A 25,556-nucleotide genomic window follows, 5' to 3' on the forward strand; every position below is an offset into this window, starting at 1 on the left:
AGGATGCAGAATCTAAAAGCAGGAGACAGAGGGCCTGGGCACAAGCCCACGAAGAAATAACTTGAGGCTTCCTGATGAGGCTGAGATTGAGATTTGCGAAGGGCAAACAGATGGCAGGTGCAATTAGTAATAATAAAAAGTAATGTTGGTATTTGTTAGGCGCTTACTATGTGCAGAGCACTGTTCTAAGCACTGGGGTAGAGGCAGGATAATCAGGTTGTCCCATGTGAGGCTTAATCCCCATTTTACAGATGAGGGAACCGAGGCACAGAGAAGTGAAGTGACTTGCCCACAATCACACAGCTGACGAGTGGCAGAGCCGGGATTCGAACCCGTGACCTCTGACTCCCAAGCCCGGGCTCGTTCCACTGAGCCACGCTGCTTAAGGCAACGCAGAACGTGACCTAGTGGAAAAAGCACAGTCCTGGGAGTCAGAGGTGCAAGGTTCTAATCCCCGCTCCACCACTTGTCTGCTCTGTCATCTTGGGCAAGTCGCTGCATTTCTCTGGGCCTCAGTTATGTCATCTGTAAAATGGGGATTAAGACTGTGAGCCCCACGTGGGACAGGGACTGTGTCCAACTTGGTTAGCTTGTATGGACCTCAGTGCTTAGAACAGTGCTTGGCATATAGTTAGGGCTTAACTAGTATTATTATTATTTTTTTTATTCCAGCTTCTGTGAGAATTACTCCTTTCCTTGGCCTCCTGTCTTAGTGTTATTCCTACCACTCGTTTGGTCAGCAGCAGCATCATCAGTGATATTTATAGAGTGCCACTGTGTGCAGAGCACTGTACTGAGCACTTGGGAGCGGGCAGTACGACAGCGTTAAAGCGAAGAGGAGGGGAGTGGACATGAGAGGTGGGATTGTGCTCTGCACACAGAGAAGTCTAGGCTCAATCTAGACCTAAGACTTGGGAGTGTAGCAGAAACTAGAGGATGTGGTTGTTATTTATCGTTGAAAGAATCAGCTGTAAACTTACAAGATCAAGAGGCAGTTTTCAGATGCCTGTTTTCCCTCCTCTGTGGAAGAAATACTTGCCGAGACATTCAGAATATCCACGGGTTTCAAGAAGCAGCGTGGTCTGGTGGAAAGAACGGGCCGAGGAGTCGGAAGGACCTGGGTTCTAATCCCGGCTCTGCCACATCTCTGCTGAGGGTGGGCAAGTCACTTCGCTGTGACTCAGTTACCTCATCTGGAAAATGGGGATTAAGACCGGGAGACCCATGCGGGACAGGGACTGTGTCCAACCTGATTGTCTCGTATCTACCCAGCGTGGCTCAGTGGAAAGAGCCCGGGCTGGGAAGTCGGAGGTCATGAGTTTGAATCCCGGCTCTGCCACTTGTCAGCTGTGGGACCGTGGGCAAGTCGCTTCACTTCTCTGTGCCTCAGTGACCTCATCTGTAAAATGGGGATCAACTGTGAGCCTCACGTGGGACAACCTGATTACCCCGTATCTACCCCAGCGCTTAGAACAGTGCTCGGCACATAGTAAGCGCATAACAAATACCAACATTATTACCCCAGTGCTTAGTACGGTGCCTGGCACATGGTAAGCACCTATACATACCATTTTAAAAAGATCTTATTACCTCTTAAATATATTTGAACCATTTGTTTTTTGGGTTGTATTTTATGAAGTTGCATATTCTTTGAAAATGATCTCCAACACCGTTTTTATTCAGTGAAATGGAGCCAGGAGAATGTTTTTTTAGGTATAACAGCAGGTGAGGTGAAGTTAAGGCTGAGAGCCCGGGATTTGGAGAAGCTGATTTGCAACTCCATCACTAGATCAGCATTTCGTCTTTTGCATTTCCCTGTTTATACCATCAGTATTATGGCATCAGGAATGGGGGTGAAGAGATACTGGAGAAATCAGCCAACATTCACCCAATAGGATAAGGGGACTGTCACTATTTATTGTTATATGGTACCCTCCAGGCGCATAGCACAATGCTCTGCACATAGTAAATAAATACTCGGTAAATACGATTGACTGAATCAGGGATATAGTTAAGCTAAAAACAAGCTTAGCTGCCTTGCTAAAATTTCATGTCTCAGTGTCTGAAAATCAATATTGTGTGGACTACTACCAAATGGAACTTAATTTCTGAGGGGGCTGCAGAGTTTGGACTGGATATTCCTGTGAAGATCTGGTTCACTGAACTGGTCCAGGACTTAATTCACTTTTAGCGCTTGAATTCTGACCTTTGCATAGCAATCTGATTATCATGTGGCTCAGATCTTGTGTGGCTGAGAAATGACCCGTTACTCTGAACTGATAGTTTAAAAATAATTAACCGGGGACAAGACGAGTCTTTGAGATGTGTTAGGTGTGTCCAGCTTATATGATTGTCCTGTGCGGCCAAAAAGGGGGGTAATAATTCTTGGCTTCATTTACAAGCTCTATTTCCTGCCCAAAGAATGTCACTCATTGATGGATCTAAAATTATATTTGCATAAAATTTGTAAGAATTTACAGAGCGTATGGCAGTCTTGGTTTTGTTGGATCGAAATGGGAGCGGGCACCAAAAACAGAACCGATTACGAAGGATTTTTAATGTATACCAAGTATTTTCTGTCTGCTTGGCTTGAAAGATGTTTTGTTGATTTGTTTTATAGGGGCAGAATTACCTGGCCAGGTGATTTCCTTGGCTGCTTCCAAACTTGCGACATTTGCCATATCCATCACAGGCTATGAGCCAGGTCACGAAGAAGCCCACTCTACAGAACCCCCAGGTGACTGAATCCTCTGTAAGAAGATGTTCGAATTTGTTCTGTGAAATATACGGTTCAAAGAGATCACGGCACTGTAAAGGACATCAAACCCATACGTTTTCCCTATTTTCATAACATTATTCTGTGTTGGAAAGTTTAATTGAAAACTCTAGGTAGGGGTGGCTACGGGTCCTTCTGGGGAAAAAAACATTTCTACAGTCAAGTCGTTTAAAATGGTGCTTCAAAATTTGGATCTTTTGGGATGCTGATGATGCCATGCGATGAGAAATCTGAGTCCTTAACTGTCATTTGAGGTGGTAGGGAGGGATAAGACCCCTTCGGTACCTGCGCATGGATTTGTACCTTTTATTCACCCCACCCTCGGCCCCACAGCACTTACGTACATATCCATCATGTATTTTAATGTCTGCCTCCCCCTCTAGACTGTAAGTTTCTTGTGGGCAGGGCACATCAGCGCGTAGAAGAGTGCTCAGCACACATAATAAGCACTTAACAAATACCATCATTATTAGTATCACCATTATGTCCGCCAACTCTGTTGTGTTGTACCCTCCCAAGCTCTTAGTACAGTGCTCCGCTCACAGTAATGCTCAATAAATACCACTGAGTGAATGACATTTCCCCTGGACTCCGCCGCCTGTGAACTCTGAAAAGCTGTGGAGGGGGATGTGGCAGTTAGGCTGATTTTCCTGAGGCTTAGTATCGCCGCCTCTGTATCTTCCAGTTTTCTGCTTTTTTGGAGCTCCATTCTGCAGCCCTTGGGGACAGATTATCCACTGAGGCACGTGTGCCTGGGCAGAGGTGGTGGAGACTGATCTCCACCATCAGTTTATTTCACATCGGGACTTCTAGTTCACGTTGCCCTCTAGACCGGAAGCTCACTGTGGGCAGCGGGGAATGTGCCTGCCAACTCTGTTGTATTATACTCTCCCAAGCGCTTAGTACATCGATGATGATGATGTTCCAGAGCACTAGGCAACTCTAGCCCCTTATTTCCCCAGGGGCAAGTGTGTAAGATAAGAATGACGTACTGTCGTCCTGGTTTTAACTCGAGGAAGCTGTTGAAGTTTAAGGGTAAGTTTAATATCGATATATGCGTAAAAGGCAAATAGAAATAACCAGCGTGGTAGACATTTCTCTATCTTTGGGATATGGTGTGTTTTTGATCTACGTGGCAAATGTTTCTCTTTTTTGGTATGAATCTCTCTGTAAGACTAGAAGACAAAAGACAAATGCCAGTGCCTGGTTTCCAGTAGATTTAGCCGACTGCAGTGGCTTCTAACTGCTGCCGGTTCCTGGAAATTAATGTGGGGCGTGTGTGTCTGTGTGTCTGTGTTTTCATCTTCCTCTATTAACTGCAGACCATGGGGAACCTCTTCGGGCATCATCCTCTTCCTCCGTCTACATGTCAGCTTCCTCTCCTTCCCCCACTTCTGGTAGGCAGAGACCCGAAATTGGATCCTTCCTGAGAAAGAAGAAAACCAGTGATATCTACTTCGTGACACTAGTTTGGGCCATAATTCTAGTCCAGATTTGGCTGAATCTGTGGATCGTGCAGTTGCTGCCTGTACCTGTTGCAGGTAATCATCTAGCTTTTTATTTTACTGTTAAGGCTTTTTGCTCTTCGGTCTAAACATTTGGAGCCCTCGGTTAAAACAGTTTGGTCCGGGTGAGATCCTCGGACGAACCTCTCAATTTACCTACCATTTTTCTACGGAGCCTTTTATCGTCACCGTTCAACAACCCTTCAGAATTCCATTTGCGGGTTTATAATATACGATCGGATTTGAGACGCATCTGACGTTTGCTCATTCTGTGGTATTGAGCGCTTACTGTGTGCAGAGCATTGTACCGAGCGCTTGGGCGAGTACAGTAGGTTCACTTCTCTGGGCCTCAGTTACCTCATCTGTAAAATGGGGATTAAGACTGTGAGCCTCACGTGGGACAATCTGATTACCCCGTATCTACCCCAGCGCTTAGAACAGTGCTCTACACATAGTAAGCGCTTAACAAATACCAACATTATTATTATTATTACAGTACAACAATAAACAGTCACATTCCCAGCTCATAACGAGCTCACAGTTGGATTTGGGGAGGGAGGGAGGAAGGGAATTCCAAGTCAGGGGACCGGGGCGAGCAAAGGGACGAATGAGGGAGAGCCAAGATTGAGGGACCGTTAGTCGAGGTTGGGAGTAACAGAGAGAGCAGGTTGGGGTGTTGTGAAGAGGGCAGATTTGGAAGGTGGAGGCACCTGGAGTTTCTGCTTGAAGCGGAAAGAGAGTCAGGCGCTGCGACGCGGAGAGATGCAGGCCGAGCGCCGTTCACAGAAGATGATCCGTACGGCAGCGTGCGCGATAGATGGGGAGAAGCCGAAGGTGGGGAGCCCAGCAAGAAAGCAGCAGCGAGAATAATAATAATAATGATGTTGGTATTTGTTAAGCGCTTACTATGTGCCGAGCGCTGTTCTAAGCGCTGGGGTAGACACAGGGGAATCAGGTTGTCCCACGTGGGGCTCACACGCTTTTAATCCCGATTTTACGGATGAGGGAACTGAGGCACAGAGAAGTTAAGTGACTCGCCCACAGTCACACGGCTGACGAGTGGCAGAGCCGGGAGTCGAACCCACGACCTCTGACTCCGAAGCCCGGGCTCTTTCCACTGAGCCACGCTGCTTCTCTTGCGAGAAGTCTAGCCACGCTGTGACCAGGGCCCGTGTGGGAATGGGAGCTGTTTGGGTGGAGAGGAAGGGACGGAACTGGGAGGAGTCGTGTGGGAAGAACCAGCAGGATTTGACGGGAGATTGACTGTGAGAGTTCCAGAAGGATGACCTCAAGGGTGTGGGCCTCTGGGGCAGAGAGGAGTAGCATGATCTTGTGGATAGAGCACGGGCCTGGGTTCTAATTCCGGCCCTGCCGCTTGTCTGCTGTGTGACTTTGGGCGAGTCACTTCACTTCTCTGGCCAATTACCTCGTCTGTCAAGTGGGGACCGTGAGCCCCACGTGGGGCAGGGACTGTGTCCGACCCGATTGGCTTGTACAGTGTAGTGCCTGGCACGTAGTAAGCGCTTAACAAATTATTTATTACTGGTATTATTATTATGTATTTTTGTGATACATGTTAGGTGCATGCTATGTGCCAGGCGATGTACTAAGCACCGAGTAGAGAGAAGGTAATGGGGTTGGACGTGGTCCCCGTTCACACAGCGCTCACGGTCTCCATCCGCATTCGACAGCGGGGTTAATTGAAGCACAGAGAAGCGGAGTGACTTGCCCAAGGTCACCCAGCAGGTAAGTGGCAGAGCCAGGATTAGGGCCCAGGGCCTTCTGACTCCCAGGCCCATTCTCTATCCACTAGCCTGTTTTGCCTGTTTATTGATCGAGATAGGAAAATTAGAAAGGAAGATGCATTCAGTAGTATTTATTGAGCGCTTACTCTGTGCAGAGCACTGTACCAAGCGCTTGCAACGTACAATTCGGCAACAGCTAGAGACAATCCCCGCCCAGTGACGGGCTCAAGTCTAGGTTTTAAACGCGTGTGAGGTGCTGGGGGAGACGTCCAAGTGGACGTGTCGTGGAGGTAGGGGGAACTGCTGAAATGCAGGTTAGGTGAAAGTTCAGGGTGTTCGGGAAGCGGGAGGAGCTGCTGAATTGCGGGTTAGGTGAAAGTGCAGGGTGTTTTGGAGGTGGGAGGAGCTGCTGAATTGCAGGTGAGATGAAAGTTCAAAGCTAGAGAGGTAGATTTGGCAGTCGTCCGCATCAAGTTGGTAGCCGAAGCTGTGGGAGCGGAGTGGGAGTAAGCTCGTTGCGGGCAGGGGACGTGTCTCCCAACTCTGTCGTATCCTACTCCCCCAAGCGATCCGGTTACCGCGCTTCGCCCACGGTAAGCGTGCAGTCGACGCCGCTGCTGAAGAGTAAGAAGAGCGAGCAGAGTAGGAGGTCCAGGACGGAGCCTAGCAGGGCTGAGGCTAGGTGGAGCCCGGGCCTGGAAGTCACGGGACCTGGGTTCTAGTCCCGGCTCTGCCACTTGTGGAGAGGTGGAGAGGAAGGGATGGAACTGGGAGGAGTCGTGTGGGAAGAACCAGCAGGATTTGACTGGAGAGTGAATGTGAGAGTTCCAGGAGAAGGATGACCTCAAGGGTGTAGGCCTCTGGGGCAGAGAAGAGTAGTATGATCTTGTGGATAGAGCACGGGCCTGCTGTGTGACCTTGAGCAAGTCACTTCACTTCTCCGGGCCTCAGTTCCTTCATCTGCCGCACGGGGATTTAATACCAGTTCTTCCCTCCTCCTTAGACCGCGAGCCCCTCGTGGGATCCGATTATCTTGTCTCCATTCCTGCGCTTGGTACGGTGCTTGGCACGTAGTAAGCGCTTAACCAATACCAAATACCGCAGTTATTATTGTTGTCGTCATTATTATCTGGGTACTCATCTGTCACTTGACGAGGCTAGAATTAAAAGCGATGAGACGAAGGGCAACCGAAAGAGCTAAGTGAGGTATTGCTAGGTGAAAGCAAGAGAAGTCGCATGACGGTCGTCACCACGCACTTTAGCCACCCTCAGCATCTTAGCCCCCGGTATCCCAACAAACGGACTGTGAGCCTCCGCAGGCCCGGCGTTTAGCACAGTGCTCTGCACACAGTAAGCCATCTGGTACTTATCAAGGCCTTATTGCATGTGGAGCTCTGCTCTGCGCGCTTGGGAGAGCACAGTACGACAGAGTGGGTAGTCACATTCCCTGCCAACGAGGAGCTTACAGTAAACGCTTAATAAATACTATTACCACTATTAGTCAACCGTATCACTATGTGCAGAGCGCTGTATTAAGCGCTTTGGAGAGTACAGTATAACAATAAACAGACACATTCCCTGCCCACAGTGAGCTTACAGTCTAGATCCTCCCTTATTTTTCTGTACACAGATGTGACTGCCGTTCCCATGCCATTTTTTTCTGTTACTCCTCACGTCCCAACATTTTTTTTTTCCCAGACACAGTCCCTGTCCCATATGGGGCTCACTAAGTAGGACAGAGAACCGGTATTGAATCCCCATTTTGCAGCTGAGGAAATTGAAGCACAGAGAAGTTAAATAATAATGTTGGTATTTTTTAAGCGCTTCCTCTGTGCAGAGCGCTGTTATGAGCGCTGGGGTAGATACAGGGTAATCAGGTCGTCCCACGTGAGGCTCACGGTTAATCCCCATTTTATAGATGAGGTCACTGAGGCACAGAGAAGTTAAGTGACTTGCCCGCAGTCACACAGCTGACGAGTGGCAGAGCCGGGCGTCGAGCCCATGACCCCTGACTCCGAAGCCCAGGCTCCTTCCACCGAGCCACGCTGCTTCCCCAAAATTAGAGTATTTGTTACGCGCTTACTATGTGCCACGCACTGTTCTAAGCGCTGGGGTTGATACAGGGTAATCAGGTTGTCCCACGTGGGGCTCACGGTCTTCATCCCCATTTTACAGATGAGGGAACTGAGGCCCAGAGAAGTGAAGCGACTTGCCCAACGCCACACAGCCGACGAGTGGCGGTGTCGGGATTCAAACCCGTGTCCTCTGACTCCCAAGCCCGTGCGCTTTCCACTGAGCCACGCCGCTCCTCAGCATAGCCACCCTTGCTCAGGGTCCCACGCCAGGCGGAGCTGGGATTTAGAACCCAGGCCCTTGCTGTTTTCTATCAGGCCAAGCTGCTCTTTGGATATGCAGGTTGCTCTTCCCTGATTAATTGGATTGGTGGCTAAATATCTCAACTCCCAGGCCTTTCCTTCCCCGGCCACAGCTGTGAGAGCAGTCTGAGCTGGGCCTTGGAGGAACGTTTTCCATCGCCTTTTCCCACTCCTTGCCTGTCCTTCGGAGAGCGAAACCTGGGCCAACGAGGGTCGCTTTTCCCACTCTCTTCCTTCCCCAACTTCTAGCCCCGGAGCAGACTACACCTGTTAGCATTTGAGAGAGTAAAAGGGCACTGAGATCAGCTCTGACTTTGGTCTTCCATTCAGCTGTAAATTGGGTTGAGGTTGGATCATCCCAGACAAATGTTCCCTTGAGTTCACCGTGAATTCTGTCTTCTCAGGAAAGATATGGTCTTTAAAATGACCTTTTAATACTAAAAACAGCTTGGGAAGCAGCTTGGTCTATTGGAGAGAGTTCGGGTCAGGGAGTCAACGGACCTGGCCTCTGACCCCAGCTCTGCCACTTGTCTGCTGTGGGACCTTGGGCAAGTCACTTCCCTTCCTCTGTGCCTCAGTTATCTCATCTGTAAAATGGGGATTAAGACCGTGAGCCCCACGTGGGACAGGGAATGGGTCCCACTGATGAACTTGTGTCTACCCCAGCTCTTAGAACAGTGTCTGGCACATAGTAGGGGCTTAACACGTACCATAAAAGCTGCCTGTTAAATGATTTATGTCGATGACTACCGTAATCATTTGGGGACTTGGGTGTGATTTCTGTTGAAGCAAAACCCAGCATTATTGTAAATTGTCTAGGTTGAATGTTGAATTCCTAACGCACGGGACAAAAATAAACTGCTTTGAAAACCAACTGCCATAAAGGGAGATTTTAGTCATCTTCTTAAAGCCTCAGTTGTAGAGAAATGAAACCATTTCGTTTCAGATACACTTGAAAGATTTAACAGCCGCTTGTAAATGATGTGTGGTTCTCACATAGGAAGGAAAGGGTTTGTATTAGAACTATTTTGGGAAAGTATTTCCCCTCCCTTTGCCCAAAAGGAAAGTGCTGTAACCCCATTTCATTCTCCTTGTCGAGATGACATTGAATGGTTAAACATTTTCTGTCCTGAAAGTCACAAGTTGTTTTTTTTTTTTTAAAAAAAGAAATGCATTTTACAACCGTTTCACCTCCGATTCCACTTTCTGATGTTTTGGTGGATTGTAGTGTGGATACTCAAAAAACTCATCGTCCACTTTGGCGTCGTGGACTTCTTCGAGAAACGCTGCTATGGCTGGTGGAAAGTTCTAGAACACTTTGTCAAGGAACGGCAGGAGGCTCTGGCACCTCGACCCATCATAGGGCTCGGGAGGTTCATGCTGAAAATGGACAGCAAGGTACAGCCTTTCGAGACCGAAAACATTTTTAATTGCAGTTTTAAGGAGTTCACCGAAATTCAGGAGAGTGGCCAAACACGGTCCAGGGCGCCTGTCGTCGAACCACCTCTCGGGGTGGTTAACTTTGCGCTTAGCAACCTGAATAGGAGAGGGCTCTTGAATCACATGCTTTATTCACCTTCTGCCTTTTTTTAACGTTTGGGATTTATGGGGGAGCAGTCCGCACGATGAGTAAAGTGAAAATGCTTTTAAAAACCCACCTGTGTCGTCTCGTAGTTGGGAAGAAGAAAGCAGATGGCTTAAAGGGCTGCTTAGACTCGGTATTGCCGTGGAATCATTTGAATGCCGTCGAGTGATCTGCCTCCTGGAGAGCTCTGGATCAGTCCATCGTATCCATTGAGCTCGTACCGTGGGCAAAGCACTGCGTTAAGCAATTGGGAGAATACAACACAGATGATAGACACGTTCCCTGCCCACAAGGAAGTTCCGGTCTAGAATGGGAAGCAGATAATATCAATACGTAATTTACAGATACGGAAATAAATGCCGTACGGCCGAGGGTGGGGTAAATAGCAAATACCGAAAGCGTATGGATTCAAGTCTTTAGGTGATGCAGAAGGGAGAGGGAGCCGGGGAAATGAGGGTTCAATCGGGGAAGGCCTCTTGGAGGAGAGGATGTTTCTGAGCTGCTTTCTTTCCTGTGTATTTATCTCCATTTTCATCGCTGCTTAGCTCTTAGTGGCCCGGGGAGCATAATCAATTTTCTATGAATGCAAAGTTATTATATTCTGTATCTACCCAAGTATCTCACAGCAGTAGAAACAGGAGTTGAAGAGTCCGACTCGGGAAATGGGAGCCAGGGAGTCAGCAGATTTCTCCCTCTAGGCTGTAAGCTAGTTGTTTTTTGGTTTTTTTTTAATAAGGTATTTGTTAAATGCTTACTGTGTGCCAGGTGCTGTTCTGAGTGCTGGGATAGAAGCAAGATAATCAGGTTAAACACAGCCCCAGTCCCACGTGGGGCTCACGGTCCTTATCTCCATTTTACAGAAGAGGGAACTGAGGCACAGAGACGTGAAGTGACCGGGCCAAGATCACACAGCAGACAATGTGGCGGAGCTGGGATGTGACCCTTCTGACCCCCTAGGCCGTGCTGCTGCTTAAATTGTGGGCAGGGAACGTATCTTCCAACAGTGTGGGATTGTACTCTCTCAAGTGCTTAGCACGGTGCTCTGCACATAGTAAATGCTGAATGAATACCATTGATTGATTCAGAGGTGTTTGTCCAAGTTCCACGGGCGCTTTCTGGCATTCTACTGAGTTGTAGCTATTTTATAGTGATAATTGACTTGGGGGTATTAATGGGATTAAAGCTTTCAAGCATTCAGACAAAGTATATTTTATAACTTGGTACACTTTGAAAGCTGTACTCATTATCAAGCCCTTTGGAGAAAGGTCCTTTTTTTTTTTTTTAAAAGACTCCTTCATGTTGTTGGTACAAGAACCCAAGCAATGCAAATTTCTGGAGTCACTTTTTTCCTTCCTTTTACAGTTTCCCTTAGATCTGGGTTGATTTCCTTTTCATTCTGTAGATGACTTTCTTTCCTGCCTTTTCTTCCTTTTCTTTTCATACTGTTATTGCATTCTGTAATAATCCTCCACTGTCTTCTTCTCTCTTCTCTCTTTCTCTTTCTCCTCTATCCCCTACAAGCTCTGGCACTGGCTTAATAAGAAGGTAAATAAATGAACAGATTCTACTGGATTCTCTGTCCCTTTTTGCAGCTGAAGATTTTTTTCTAACATTACCTACTATTCTTGTGCTTCCCTCACAATTCCAATTGTCTCAGGTCTTGCTGTAAGCTACTGAAGGTCATAAAAATCACTTTGATTTTATTTAAAAAAATTTAAGCGCCATAAACATTTTTATATTTATAGATATATATGTTAGTGGATGAGCCTTTCACGTTTGAGAACTTGAATTTTTATTCCTGTAAGTCACAATAGTGTTTAGAGAGTGTCAACTCTAATACTTTTCACCCCCGATCCCACAGTGTTGAGATTGGCAGTTTCTACTTTAGAAAGGACCCGATGGAATGAGTAGTTTTTTGGTATTTTTCGTCACCCGAGTTGATACCCTACATCTGATTTTACCTAGAGCTGATGATCCTTGGCCTGGTTTAATAACGATTATAATGAGCGCTTCATTTTTTGACTCAGGACTTTAATCCCAGAGAATCGAGTGGGATTTATGTGCATTCTGTGCAATACGAGCAAGTACGACTTCTATTAAAACTTTGGCCTTTCTTCTCCGGGCTGTCCTTAATCTGATTTTAAGGTAAAGGCACATATGATAAAAAGTTTCACTGTGTTTTGGGTTTTTTTTTTGCAGTTACTGGATTTTTAGAAGTTTAAATTATTTTTGAATAATTACACTTCGGCAGGCCAACCCTATCGTTTGTATTCATGAAACAGAATTCCATTATTTTACTTTTCTGTTATTTAAAAAAAGGAAGTATTTATAAATGTAAAGCTCCCTCTGTATTCTTTTATCCATAAGCCCTTGCCAGACATTTGAAAGAAGTTTTAGTACTTTGGTTTCATTAAAAAAAATTGGCAAATTTGGTTTGAAACGATTAACCTTCTGTAGCTTACAAGCCAGGATTTTTCCTACCATTTCATTGTCTTTTATGTCATGGCAGCATGCTTTGAAACTTATGTCAACTGCTTATACCTACCGACTAGCACCCTCATCAGCTCATTGAATTTGAAAGTCAGCCCCCGTTATCTCAAGAATCTGATTTTTAAACTGTGGTTAGGGTAACCTTACTTAGTTCCTCCTCAGGTTGAAGGCTTAGGGGAAAAAGTGGTTTAGAGGAACCCAGAAATAGAACTTAGAGTTGAAGCAAAGGAACATAAAAGGTTACAGTGATGAATGATTTAAACTGGTGAAATATATTTTGGCTAGAGGGCTTGCCCTCTAGTAATCCATATGAAAATCACCAACTCTGACTCTCAAATTTTTAAAGTTCAGTGGAAGGGAGGGCCGAAGAATTCTTTAGATGCCATGTACTGAATGAAGAAATATTTGGAAAACCTAAATCGTGCCTGATTTTGCTGCCCTTATGTTTATAAATAAGCCTCCTGAAATCTCTGTCTTCCTCACCCTCAAGAGCAGCGCGGCCTTTTAGCCCGGTGACGTTTTCGACAGACGGTAATTTAAATTCTCTCGGAATATAATCTAATAGTATTTTTGACTTGGCTCTTTGGGGTCAGAAATTGCAGGATCAGGAAGAAAACTTTATCGTTCTCTGGTTCACTTGACAACGGGTAGCTTGGAGGTGGAGTCCTTAGAAGTTCTGAACGGAGACGATGGCAAAAACATTCATTCAGTCGTATTTATTGAGCACTTACTCTGTGGAGGGCACTGTACTAAGTGCTTGGGAGAGTACGGTATAGCTGTAAACGGACGCATTTCCTGCCCACAGTGAGCTGACAGTCTAGGGGGATTAACAACAATAATCAGGCAAGCTAATGTAAGAGAACGTAATGCAAGACCAGCACTGTGGCCTTGTGGTCAGAGGACCTGGGTTCTGTTCCCGGCCCCGCCACTTGTCTGCTCTGTGACCTTGGACAAGTCACCTCACTTCTCACTTACAGTCACTTAGAGAAAGCAACGTGGTTTAGGGGAAAGAGCCCGGGCTTGGGAGTCGGAGGTCGTGGGTTCTAATTCCGGCTCCGCCACTAATCAGTTGTGTGACTTTGGGCAAGTCACTTCACTTCTCTGTCCTCAGTTCCCTCATCTGTAAAATGGCAATGAAGATTGTGAGCCCCACGTGGGATAACCCGATCACCTTGTATCCACCCCAGCACTTAACAGTGCTTGGCACATAGTAAGCACTTAGCAAATACCATCATTATTATTATTTTCTGTGTCTCTTACTTCATCAGGAAAATGGGGATTAAGCCAGTGAGCCCCATGTGGGACATGGACTGTGTCCAGACAGATTCCCTTGTATCTACCCCAGTGCTTACTACAACAGAGCCTCCAGTTAGGCTGGTTGGATGAGCACTGAATGACAGCGCTCTGCGCTTAGAATAGTGCTTTGCACATAGTAAGTGCTTAAATGCCATCATCATCATTATTATTATTACAGTGTCTGGTACCTAAAGCTTAAAAAACACCACAAGAATAAAACAAACCTCCCCCCCGCCAAAAAAAACCCCAAAACAACCCAAAATCTAAGAACCCCGTTATCATTTAAAGTTTTTATTTCATCGTGCTCAGGAGAACAGACGCAGTGAAGTGTTTTCTTTTACTGCTTAGTTGATGATGACGATGACAGAGCCTCCAGTTAGGCTGGTTAGATGAAGGTTGATTTTAGGGATAGTGGTTTGGACAGTGCACTCCTTCTCCCCTGCCAATCATGTTATTACATTGTTTTGTGTTTTCTCTGCGATTCCTTTCGGCAAGAAACACCTGCAGGAACCACCGATTTCAACACGTTCATTCCAGAAGAGAAAACAATGTTATTTTCAAGATTTTTAGCGGCCGCCTGACGATCTATTAAATGACAGGGACTTTGAGTTAAGATCAGCAGAGACCTTCATTTCCCCCCATTAATTCATAGACCATTTAGGAGGAAACACTTATCATAAAACCTAACAGGAGAACTAATAGTTATTTGGAGGGCTTGCCCTCTAGTAATCCATACGAAAATCACCAACTCTGACTCTCAAATTTTTAAAGTTCAGTGGAAGGGAGGGCCGAAGAATTCTTTAGATGTCATGTACTGAATGAAGAAATATTTGGAAAACCTAAATCATGGTTGATTTTCCTGCAATATTCACTGAATATTCCTGGCAAATATTCACTGAACGTTTTGAATGGTCTTTATCTCAAAACAGAGAAGCAGCATGGTCTCGTCGGTAAAACTCTAGTCCCAGATCTGCCACCTGTCTGCTGCGTGACCTCGGGCAAGTCACTTCACTTCTCTGTGCCTCAGTTCCCTCATCTGTAAAATGGGGATTAGGACTGTGAGCCCCATGTGGGACAGGGACTGTGTCCAACCTGGTTAACTTGTATCTTTCCCAGTGCTTTGTACAGCACCTGACACAGAGTAAGCACTTAATAAATACCATAAAAGAAACTAAACAAAAAACTCTAAAACCAGAAAATTTCATTTAGGAGGATGAACTTATTTTCCCCGATATCTTTAAATGGGGCTTACGCGTGAATTTTACTTGATCCTTTCATTTTAAGTTTTAATGAGGCCGGAACCCAGCCATGAATTGCTTTGGTGGAAGACTCTGGCTTTCTATCATGCACGGTTCTTATTTTGATTTAATTTTTCTTTCAGTGACTGCCTAAAGTAAAATTTTAATAAAGTCGTGACCTGCTGAAATATTGCCAGCCCTTCATATGTTGCGGTAGAATATCTCTAATGTAGAAATGATCAGTTTTAGTTTGAAGGCAAATAAATCAAACTACCCATTGATGAGTTTCCAAGACCTGTTCCGTGATTATATTTTCTTAATGCTTCAAAATGAAAATCTAAGTCCAAATTAAATCATGTGTCACCTGGGTGCTGTCACCTTGGCTTTGACTACATCCTACAAACAGCCTTAAAATAAACTAAACTCCTCGGTTCTTTGCTGAGAGCTCGCTGTAACTGTGTGCAGTAAATTTAATTTGCAGAATCGCTTACAATTTCTCATTTATCTTGCTGTACGTTGCTTTATAGTTTTTCTAATCCCCAGCCTATTTTGATGTTATCAATGTGAAGCTGTAAATGACATTTTACGAAGTAGACATTTCTACATAAGCAGTGCATTTACGTCCATTTCTTCTTTTCCGCACAGATGATTGTATGGTTGGAGAAAATGCTAGATAAAATAATTAGCATTTTCATCATATTTTTGCTAGTAATAGGAACCCTTCTCCTAGCCCTGCTCCTCACTGCAAAGGTACAGTCTAATTTTTGTTTCTATTAACTTTTTTCCGTGGATAGAATTTTAATTTAGAGGGGAAGGAGGTGGAGGGACGGTTAGGAAATGCTATGTGATATCAGGTTTGTTTTTTTTCTTAACACCTTAAGTCCCTTTTATTGTATCCCAGGCATAGTCTATTGACAGGGCAAAGATCTATCTTTTTATAGACCGGTTCCTTATAACAATGAAATTCACAAATACAGGATGTATACCTTAAATAATAAAGAGCTTTTTCTGGGGTTAATTATTCCTTCTGCATTTAAAATGGAACGTAAACTTGAAGCATTTCACAGAACGTGTATCAGAGGATAGTTTCTGGTAGATTATTACAGTAGAAACGTTGCTCAAATAATGCGCCCAATTTCCAGGTTACAGAATATTCACTTCTTTGGGGAGGAGAGTAATAATAATAATAATGTTGCTATTTGTTAAGCACTTACTATGTGCAGGGCACTGTTCTAAGTGCTGGGGTAGATACAGGGGAATCAGGTTGTCCCTCATGAGGCTCACAGTCTTCATCGCCATTTTACAGATGAGGTAACTGAGGCACAGAGAAGTGAAGCGACTTGCCCACAGTCACACAGCTGACAAGTGGCAGAGCCGGGATTTGAACCCATGACCTCTGACTCCCAAGCCCAGCCTCTTTCCACTGAGCCACGCTGCTTCTCTAAAGAGAGTAAAGAACGGGCTTCTCAAAGTCACTTAACTTCTCTGTGCCTCAGTTCCCTCATCCGTAAAATGGGGATTAAGACGGTGAGCCCCACGTGGGACAACCTGATTCCCCTGTGTCTACCCCAGCGCTTAGAACAGTGCTCTGCGCATAGTAAGCGCTTAGCAAATACCAACGTTATTATTATTATTGAGCTCGTGTACTTATTAAAATTATGTCAGTGCTTTTTGAGAAAACGTGCACCTTGACCTTTTTCACCCAGCCCTCACTTGGAACAGTGAACACTTTCAGAAAAAGCCAAGGGTAATGAGCAACAATCCGGTTTTGTCTGAAGGAACATTTTATTGGGCTTTTTAGTGTTTTGCCATTAGAGGGCATTCGTGTAACGTACTAGGCTCTAAACCTTCGGCTTCTGAATTCCAGATTTTTATGTTCCGGTTTCAAAATATAATCGTATGTGCCATCGTACATTTTAGCGTGGGTGTTGAGTTCAGGTTCCGGTTAGACACCCGGGGTTTGGTCGTTTATATCCAGATAAGATAAAACTGAAGTTAATCGAGCTCTCTCTACTTCACTTTGTCAGATACGGTGAAATTTCCCAGTCGGAGATGAGACGTTCATTCAGGTAGCTTGAACTACCTTCGGTTTTGTTCAGAATCTGTTTCCTCTCTTAAAACAGGTGCATCAGGAGAGCGTGCATATGATCGAGGTCACAAGCAACTTAATCAATGAGACTGTGGCCAATCACCCAGAATGGGCAAAGTAAGAATCCTGCTCTACCAGAAAGACCGATCAATCAGGCGATCAGTGGTATTTTTTGAGCGCTTACTAGGTGCGCAGCACTGTACCGAACGCTTGGGAGAGTTACAGTGCGAGAGAATTGTTCCCCGCCCCCAACGAGCTTTGCAGTAGTCGATCGAGGTTTAGAGCTCCTTTGTATGAAATGTTTCTGAAAGCGGTTTCCACTCCGGCAGCTTGAAGCGTGTTATCCCTGAAGGCTCTGGACAGTTGTGTGATTTTGGCAGATATATTGGCACGTTGGTTAAAAAAGCCAGGTAACCCACCACGGTTTTTGGAAATGCTTCACCAGGCTTACTTGAAAATGCAAACGCGTTTTGGCCATTATCGTAAAACGTTGTTTTTGCCAATGTAGAAGCAGCCGAAATGGATAATGAAGTGATCTGTCGTTGGTGACTGATGAGCTTCTAGTCTGGCCCCAAAACTTCACCATCGTGAAGGAATTGGTTATAGTGATAGTAATTGCTCAGCAGCAGTCAGTCGGCGGGATTTATTGAGTGTGCTTTCTGTGTGCAGAACACCGGACCAAGCGCTTAACCACTCGCCGAAATTTGAGAAATACCCGGGTTTCGTGCTCTGTTGAGGGACGCCAGTGTAGTGTTAACTTTTTAAAGCTTAAAGGATTATTTTGGCTAGGCATGTGTAAGGATACTTCACTTAAAAATTCAGAGCCTTTTAGGTTTGGCTGTTGATGGATATTAGTATTTTACCCTAAAAAATGGAAATTTGAATTTTAATATACTTCCGCCCAACGGTTCGTATTAAGACCTCCTGCTCTTTGCTGATTGTAGCTACACTTAAAAGAAAGAAAGGCAGGGGTTGTCCTAATACTGCTGGGTGGGCCTTTACCGTCAAATCCAGGGCTGGCATATTTGCCTAGAGGATCATCTGGGTATCCGGCCTAGTGAATTCCCCATAACGCTTGTGACACTTTAACCTTGTGATCAGCATCCTTTATTAAACAGTAGCCTCAACTTTGGAGTTGTTCAGGACCAATGTGGGACTGATGCTGTATTCATATCCTACTTTATGGTCTTCCTTCCTTTCTGTCTCCCCTTCCAGTCTTTCTCTGTCCCCTGTCTCTGTCCCCCATTTTTCTCTCTCCCCTTTTTTCTCTCCCCAGTCTCTATCCCCTCTCTCACCTTGTCTCTCCACATGTCTCTTCCTCCCCATTTCTCTCCCCATCTCATTCATTCATTCATTCAATAGTATTTATTGAGCGCTTACTATGTGCAGAGCACTGTACTAAGCACTTGGAATGTACAGTCCCCCTTCTCTCTCCCCTGTCTCCCCTCTCTCTCTTTCCCGCTTTCTCTCCCTTACTCTCTCCCCCATCTCTGTCCCCTCTGTCTCTCACCTCATCTCTCCACATGTCTCTCTCTTCCCATCCGTCTCTCCCCATGTCCCCCTCTCTTCCCATTCCTCTCTCTATCCCCACCGTTCCTCTCTCTCCTCCATCTCTCTGTCCCCCATCTCGCCCCCTGTTATTCTGGGATGCCTCACAGCTCTGTTGCTGATGTTTCATCCCCTATCCATTTCTGCCGGAGAACAGCGCTTTCACTTTGTTTTTCCTCACTTGTCATCATAAGCATTGACAAGTTATGCCAAGGGGCAAATTATCGAAGGGAAGGACCGCGACAGATGGTCCCCGGCACACGGATCTTCTTCGGAGGCTCAGCCCCTGCTGTGGCACACAGCCTCTGGAGGATAGGCTTTCTTCAAGTTGAAAAATGATCGCAAAATGGACAATTCTTTATTAAGCGTTTGAGTCCCTCTAGGGGATGGTTACTTGGAGCGTCTGTCTCCAGCTCTTCTTCGTCTTACTCCAAGAAAGGGAAGATGGCAGCATCTCTGAGATCCGTCTTCCCCCTCCCTCCCTTCCCTCCTCCTGGACATCCGTGTTGGGGATTACGCGATCTCAGTTGGTGAAAACATCAAACTCTCATGTCCCTGACTCCTCACACCCCTGAAGGACATACCATCCGAGGTTTTTTTGTTTTTGTTTTTTGCCTTTTTTATGGTATTTGTTCACTGCTTACTGTGTGCCGGTACTAAATGCCGGGGAAGACAGGCTAATCAGCTAATCACAATCCCTGTCGTACATTGGACTCACAGTGGTAATTCCCATTTTATAGATGAGGAAACTGAGGCACAGATAAGTGAAGGGATTTGCCCATGGTCACACACGAGACACGTGGTGGTGTTGGGACTTAGTCTTGTCCCTGAGGGATTCTCTAATTGGCTAATAGGAGAAGCAGCGTGGCCCAGTGGAAAGAGCCCGGGATTGGGAGTCAGAGGTCGTGGGTTCTAATCCCGGCGCTGCCACTTATCAGCTGTGTGACTTTGGGCAAATCACTTAACTTCTCTGTGCTTCAGTTATCTCATCTGGAAAATGGGGATTAAGACTGAGCCCCACGTGGCACAACCTGATAACCTTGTATCTACCCGGCGCTTAGAACAGTGCTTGGCTCATAGTAAGCGCTTAACAAATACCAACATTATTATTATGAATACTCTACACCACTCTAAGGCAAAATCTGAAGAGAATACCTTTCAACTTTTAAATTATATAGGAGAGCTGAGCTGGTCACCCCACAGTCAGTTTTCTGGGATAGAAGGGCAGTTTTGGGACACGCCATCTTGTTTCTGAAATTACTGTGGATAATTAGGGTTTTACACAGCCATCCTATTTTCAGGTTATGCCCCCAACTCCCTTAATGGACTTAACACTGATGGAAAGGGAGTAGTGCTTTGCAATGAATTATCGGCGTGCCTTCTGCTAGAGAGGCCTTGGGATAGAATTTCCACATCCCAATCTGATCTAATTTATGAGATGCCCACAGAATCGTAGTCTCTGGCTAGCAATTTTTGGCAATCTTGAATGAGGTAAGATTCTAAAATGGCTCATGACTTTGGGGGATGAAGATATGTGGTCTCTTTCTCAATTTTATCAGTTGTATTTATTGAGCGCTTACCGTGTGCAGAGCACTGCCCGAAGTACTTGGGAAAACACAGTACTGGAGAATTGGCAGGCGGGGTCCCTCCCCAAAAGGAGCTCACAGTCTAGAGGAAATTTTAGATACTATGCGGAAGCAGTGTTGGCTGAGTGGAAAGAGCACAGGCTTGGGAGTCAGAGGATCTAGGTTCTAATCCCACCCATGTGCCCGCTCTTTAACCTTGGGCAAATCAGTCACAGCGCCTCAGTTTCCTCACCTGTACGTTGGAGGATAATAATATACCCCTTCTCCCTCCCTCAGACTGAGCCCTATGTGGAGCAGGGACTGCATCCAATCTGATCATAATAATAATAATGTTGGTATTTGTTAAGCGCTTACTGTGTGCAGAGCACTGTTCTAAGCGCTGGGGTAGATACAGGGCTGTCAGGTTGTCCCACGTGAGGCTCACAGCTAATCCCCATTTTCCAGATGAGGTAACTGAGGCCCAGAGAAGTGAAGTGACTTGCCCACGGTCGCACAGAGGACAGGTGGCAGATCCGGGATTCGAAACCATGACCTCTGACTCCGAAGCCCAGGCTCTTTCCACTGAGCCACGCTGCTTCTCTAATCTCTGATCATGATGTTCTCCCTCCTGCTTAGACTGTGAATCCCTTGTGGGACGGGAACCGTGTCCGATCGTATGTACCCCAACGCTTAGTACGGTTCTTGGCGCAAAGCGCTTAACAAATACCGGACTGAAAGTTGGGTTGGGGGCAGGGAACGTGTTCGCTAATTCTCCCAAGTGCTCTGTGCAGTGAGTGCTCAGTCAATACCACTGATTGATAGATGATTGTTATTGTTATGATCATTATCTGTTCCCAGCCAGAAGTCCTTGCTTAATTCCAGGCCTTCCTTAGCTGGGGCCCCCGGACAAAGTCTTGCACTTGGATTTGGTCCCTTTCTTTACCCCTCCCTCAGTCCCACATCACTTACGTCCATATCCCTAATTGATTTATTTCTAAGAGTGTCTGTCTGCCTCTCTTGACTGTAAACTCTTTGTGGGCAGGGAACGTGTCGATCGACTCCTTTATACTATACTCCCCCAAGTGCTCTGCACATAGTAAGCGCTCAGTAAATACCATTGATTGGTTAAGTCTCTGTTCATCCTGCGGGGCAACAGACATAAATCGCCCCGAGACTGTAAGCTCATCGTAGGCAGGGAACGTTTCTATCAACTCTGTTATATTGTACTCTCCCAAGTGCCTAGTACAGTGTTCTGCACACCGTAAGTGCTCAGTAAATGCCGCTGATTGATTTATACCCCCAACTTGTCAACTGCTTTTATTTGTCTTGAGATCCTTGGTTTCGTTTATAATTTTTTTTTTCTTCTTGTCCTTCGTTGGAAATCAGCTGGCTCCCTGAGGCACAGGTAGTTCAGAGAGCCCTCAATTCAGCTGCTAACAATGTCTACCAGTACGGACGAGAATGGATAACACATAAGGTAAAGGAAAAAACATCTCTTCTGTCTCCCTGCGTTTTTTTTTTTCCGAAACGAGCTCTACCGTAGCAATTATTTTTAATCATCCGTAAAGAGGGAGAAAAATCTGGAGCTCATTTTCCTATTTGCGATGTGCCTGATCCTAAAAATGGTAAAGAGTTCATTAATGGCAAAGAGCCCACTTTTTTTTCCTTGCGGGGGAAGGTACTGAAGCGCTTACTATGTTCCAGGCACTGTTGAGAACGTTGGGGCAGATACAAGCTCATCAGGTCGGACAGAGTCCATATCCCACGTGGGGCTCCCGGCTTTAATCCCCGTTTTACAGATGAGGGAATTGAGGCACAGAGGAGTGAAGTGACCTGCCTTTGGGAAAGTAGTGAAGCTGGGATTTAGAATCCAGCTCCTCTGACTCCCGGGCCCATGTTCTTTCCGCCAGGCCACACTGTTTCCGCTTCACCCCAGAAACGTGATATGTTGGTTTCCTCTAACAGAATCGCTAAAGATTTGCTAAAATAAAGAGATCCACGAATAAGAAGGGTGATCGCCGAAGAGAGATCGGCTATCTTGCAACCCCCTCACCGGGAGGGGATAGAAGCAGTGGTTCCTGGGGGAGCAAATTGTGAATGGGAATGATAAGCTGCTTTGCAGTATCCTCTGTACCTCTTTCCCCTTCCTGAAATTCCGTAGAAAGAAAGAGAGAAGGAGATAGAGAACCCAGAGGAATGTGGAATGTATTTGGAACTCTTTAGTGCCAGAAGTCGCTTCTGTAATTTGCCAGCGGAGTCTAGTGTTTGTTAATTTCCCTTGGTAGTTTTCTGTCATACTAAACAGAAATATATCTGGTTTATTGTAGCTCCATAAGATTTTAGGAGAGAAAGTGAACAACACCGCCATGATTGAAAAGCAAGTGCTAGAACTCTGGGACCGACTTTATCACTCTTGGTTTGTGAAGGTGAGTGGCTGGTGTGACTTGGAAAGATATGTCGATTGTAAAAAAAAAAAAACAAAAAGAAACCTCTTTTCCCTTCCTGTGAACTTTGGGGTGTAATTTGACTTGGTGATAATGATGTTTTTAAAGATAATATAGAGAGTAATGTAACCAATTCTTAACAAATCAGTCGGAATCCTCTCCTCTCGTTTGAATCAGAAATCAGTCGGGTCAGTCAATCGATTGTGATTATTTAGCACTCACTGTGTGCAGAGCATTGTACTAAGAGCTTGGGAGAGTACAGTTTAACAGCGGTGGTAGACACGTGCCTTGCCCACAGCGAGCTTACAGACTAGAGCCCTGTTTTCCAACTGCACCGATGGCCTTGGGTGTGCTTACCTAAGAAGTCCCTGGTGCTAATCCTGCCAGCGTTGGGGAGTTGCTGCTCCAGGAGCCTTCAGGCTGTCTTGGAGCCAATCCAGGATTTTGGGTCTTTCCCGGGTGAAAAGGGAGGTCTCCCAAAAAGGAATTGTGACTGGGCCAGCCATTCTGCCTCAGTAGTTGCTGCAGGGTCCCTCTTGTTCACCGCAGTGTCCTCCCCCACTCAGTTCCCTTGGGGCTCTGCAACTGTGGGTGGTCACCACCATCACCACCCCCTTGCTTCGAATTGTACATTCCAAGTGCTTAGTACAGTGCTCTGCACATGGTAAGCGCTCAATAAATACTATTGAATGAATGACAGGAGATGATAGTTGCTGCTTGGGAGGGAGGGGAGAGGAAGAGCCCACAATCAGCCGCTTGAGGCCTCATACCAAATAATAATAATGTTGGTATTTGTTAAGCGCTTACTATGTGCAGAGCACTGTTCTAAGCGCTGGGGTAGATACAGGGTCATCAGGTTGTCCCACGTGAGGCTTACAGTCTTAATCCCCATTTTACAGATGAGGTAACTGAGGCACAGAGAATTGAAGTGACTTGCCCACAGTCACACAGCTGACAAGTGGCAGAGCTGGGATTCGAACCCATGACCTCTGACTCCCAAGCCCGGACTCTTTCCACGGAGCCTAGAAGCAGCGTGGATTAGTGGAAAGAGCCCGGGCTTGGGAGTCAGAGGACATGGGTTCTAATCCCGGCTCCGCCACTTGACTGTTCTGTGCCCATGGGCAAGCTACTTACCTTCTCTGTGCCTCAGTTATCTCTCTTCTGTAAAATGGGGATTAAGACTGTGAGCCCCACGTGGGCCAACCCGATTACCTTGGGTCTACCCCAGCGCTTACTAAGTGCTTAACAAATACCGTCATCATTATTGATTATTATTAAACCTCTAATTTCCACTAAATTGTAAGCTCCTTGAAGGTGGGGATTGTGTCTCCTTGCTCTATCATACCCTCCTAAACGCTTAGTACAGTGCTCTCTGCAAACAGTGCTCAGTAAGTATCATCGATTGATTGATTTCTGATTTGAATGAGAGGGCAGAGTTCTCCTGGGCCCCTGTCCTTGGACTTGTAGGGTTTCAAGGGGAGGGGAACCCTCATGCACCATGGTTCCACATATTCCTCACAGACCACCACTCGGACCTCCACCCTGTAGAGGCGCCCATCGGATTTGTACATTCCAAGCGCTTAGTACAGTGCTCTGCACATAGTTAGCGCTCAGTAAATACTATTGAATGAATGAGTGAATATGGAAGTTACACTGATCGGCCGCTCTCCCTTTCATTTATGGAATTATCCTATCAAATGCTACAGCCGCCCGTCCACGTGTCCAGAGTATCGGCAGACCTCTCGAGAAGAGAGTATCGGGGCCGAGTCTTGGGCACTCAGTCTGAAAATACAAATTTACCGTAGATTCTGCTGCTCGCGTTTCCAAAAAGTCTAAGCGTTTCACCTGATATGCTTCCTGGCGTGTTTTCAAAGGTGTCCCGTTCTAAGTCGGGGTTCCTATGCTGTTTATTCATTTAGAATAGCCTGGATTTAATCTTCATCTCAGGTTTCCTTTCATTCTGCAGAATGTAACTCATTCCGGAAGGCACAAAGGCCACAAGATGCATATAAATCGACAGAATAGCTGGCTTGGCGATATATTGGACTGGCAGGATATCGCTTCCTTTGTTCACGAGAACATTGAGACATTTCTGTCTGTAAGTATCTTCGGTTAATTTCCAATCAGCTTGGACGGGCCTGATCCTAGGTAAACCGTGAAAATATCACCCATCCCCTAACTTAGTTGCCTGGAAGACTCCTTTCTGTTTCCCAATCCTAATTCTTGTTCCTCCTGAGGACCCACCTCTTCACCTTTTCTTTCTGGAGTGGATTACCACTTGACCCTTGAAGATCTTCAGCCCAGAATGTCTCTGAAATGACCGAGACATCCTTGAGCTGTAGGGAGAGGAGAAGGTCACCACGAGTTTAATAGTGACGCTGCCCAACGAACATTCTCTAAGACCCAGGAGAAAGTTCCGTAAGGCTGATCGGTGGTGGAATTTACGGACGTATAAAGCTGAAACGATTGTGAGTTGGTCAGGTTGAGTCATGGGTTAAGGTAGTGTCTGGGGGTCGGGGTTGTGGGGGAATGACCCCAGAACTGAGCCAACTCTTAAAAAAAATTCCCAACTGCTAGGATAGAAATATGTATTTACATAGCATAATCAAAAAATGCGTGACTCATGAAAGTCCTCTGACCTTGAACATTTCTTAGTTTGGAACATTTCAAGACTCCAGGATGGTTCGTTGCACACTGAAGTGTTGGAAAAAAATGCTGATGTTTTCAAACAAAAAATTTAACTCTCACGTACTTTAAATATTGTGGACCATGAGGTCGCAATGTCATCTCAAATGTAGACATAGAGTCTATCACGTTGGTTAAATTTACTTTAACTCTCAGAGAGTTAACCCATACTTTGCAGAGAAACAGCCCGGGAAATAAGGAGAACAGTAAAATCC

General features: G+C 45.8%; 1 protein-coding gene across 1 annotated transcript in view; it reads left to right on the plus strand.

Annotated features, from left to right (window-relative positions):
- Nucleotides 1-25,556, plus strand: part of TMEM245 (transmembrane protein 245) — a 63,582-nt gene that overhangs the window by 14,723 nt on the left and 23,303 nt on the right. Inside the window, exons 5-14 of the mRNA XM_039910594.1 lie at nucleotides 2,621-2,737; nucleotides 4,099-4,317; nucleotides 9,630-9,799; nucleotides 11,508-11,531; nucleotides 15,656-15,760; nucleotides 17,134-17,216; nucleotides 17,429-17,509; nucleotides 21,599-21,689; nucleotides 22,540-22,638; nucleotides 24,623-24,754. Of these exons, the coding sequence (XP_039766528.1) occupies nucleotides 2,621-2,737; nucleotides 4,099-4,317; nucleotides 9,630-9,799; nucleotides 11,508-11,531; nucleotides 15,656-15,760; nucleotides 17,134-17,216; nucleotides 17,429-17,509; nucleotides 21,599-21,689; nucleotides 22,540-22,638; nucleotides 24,623-24,754 (1,121 nt within the window). The remainder of the gene's footprint in view (nucleotides 1-2,620; nucleotides 2,738-4,098; nucleotides 4,318-9,629; nucleotides 9,800-11,507; nucleotides 11,532-15,655; nucleotides 15,761-17,133; nucleotides 17,217-17,428; nucleotides 17,510-21,598; nucleotides 21,690-22,539; nucleotides 22,639-24,622; nucleotides 24,755-25,556) is intronic.

Source organism: Ornithorhynchus anatinus, chromosome X3 (assembly GCF_004115215.2).
Source record: "Ornithorhynchus anatinus isolate Pmale09 chromosome X3, mOrnAna1.pri.v4, whole genome shotgun sequence".
Taxonomy (NCBI): Eukaryota; Metazoa; Chordata; class Mammalia; order Monotremata; family Ornithorhynchidae; genus Ornithorhynchus; species Ornithorhynchus anatinus.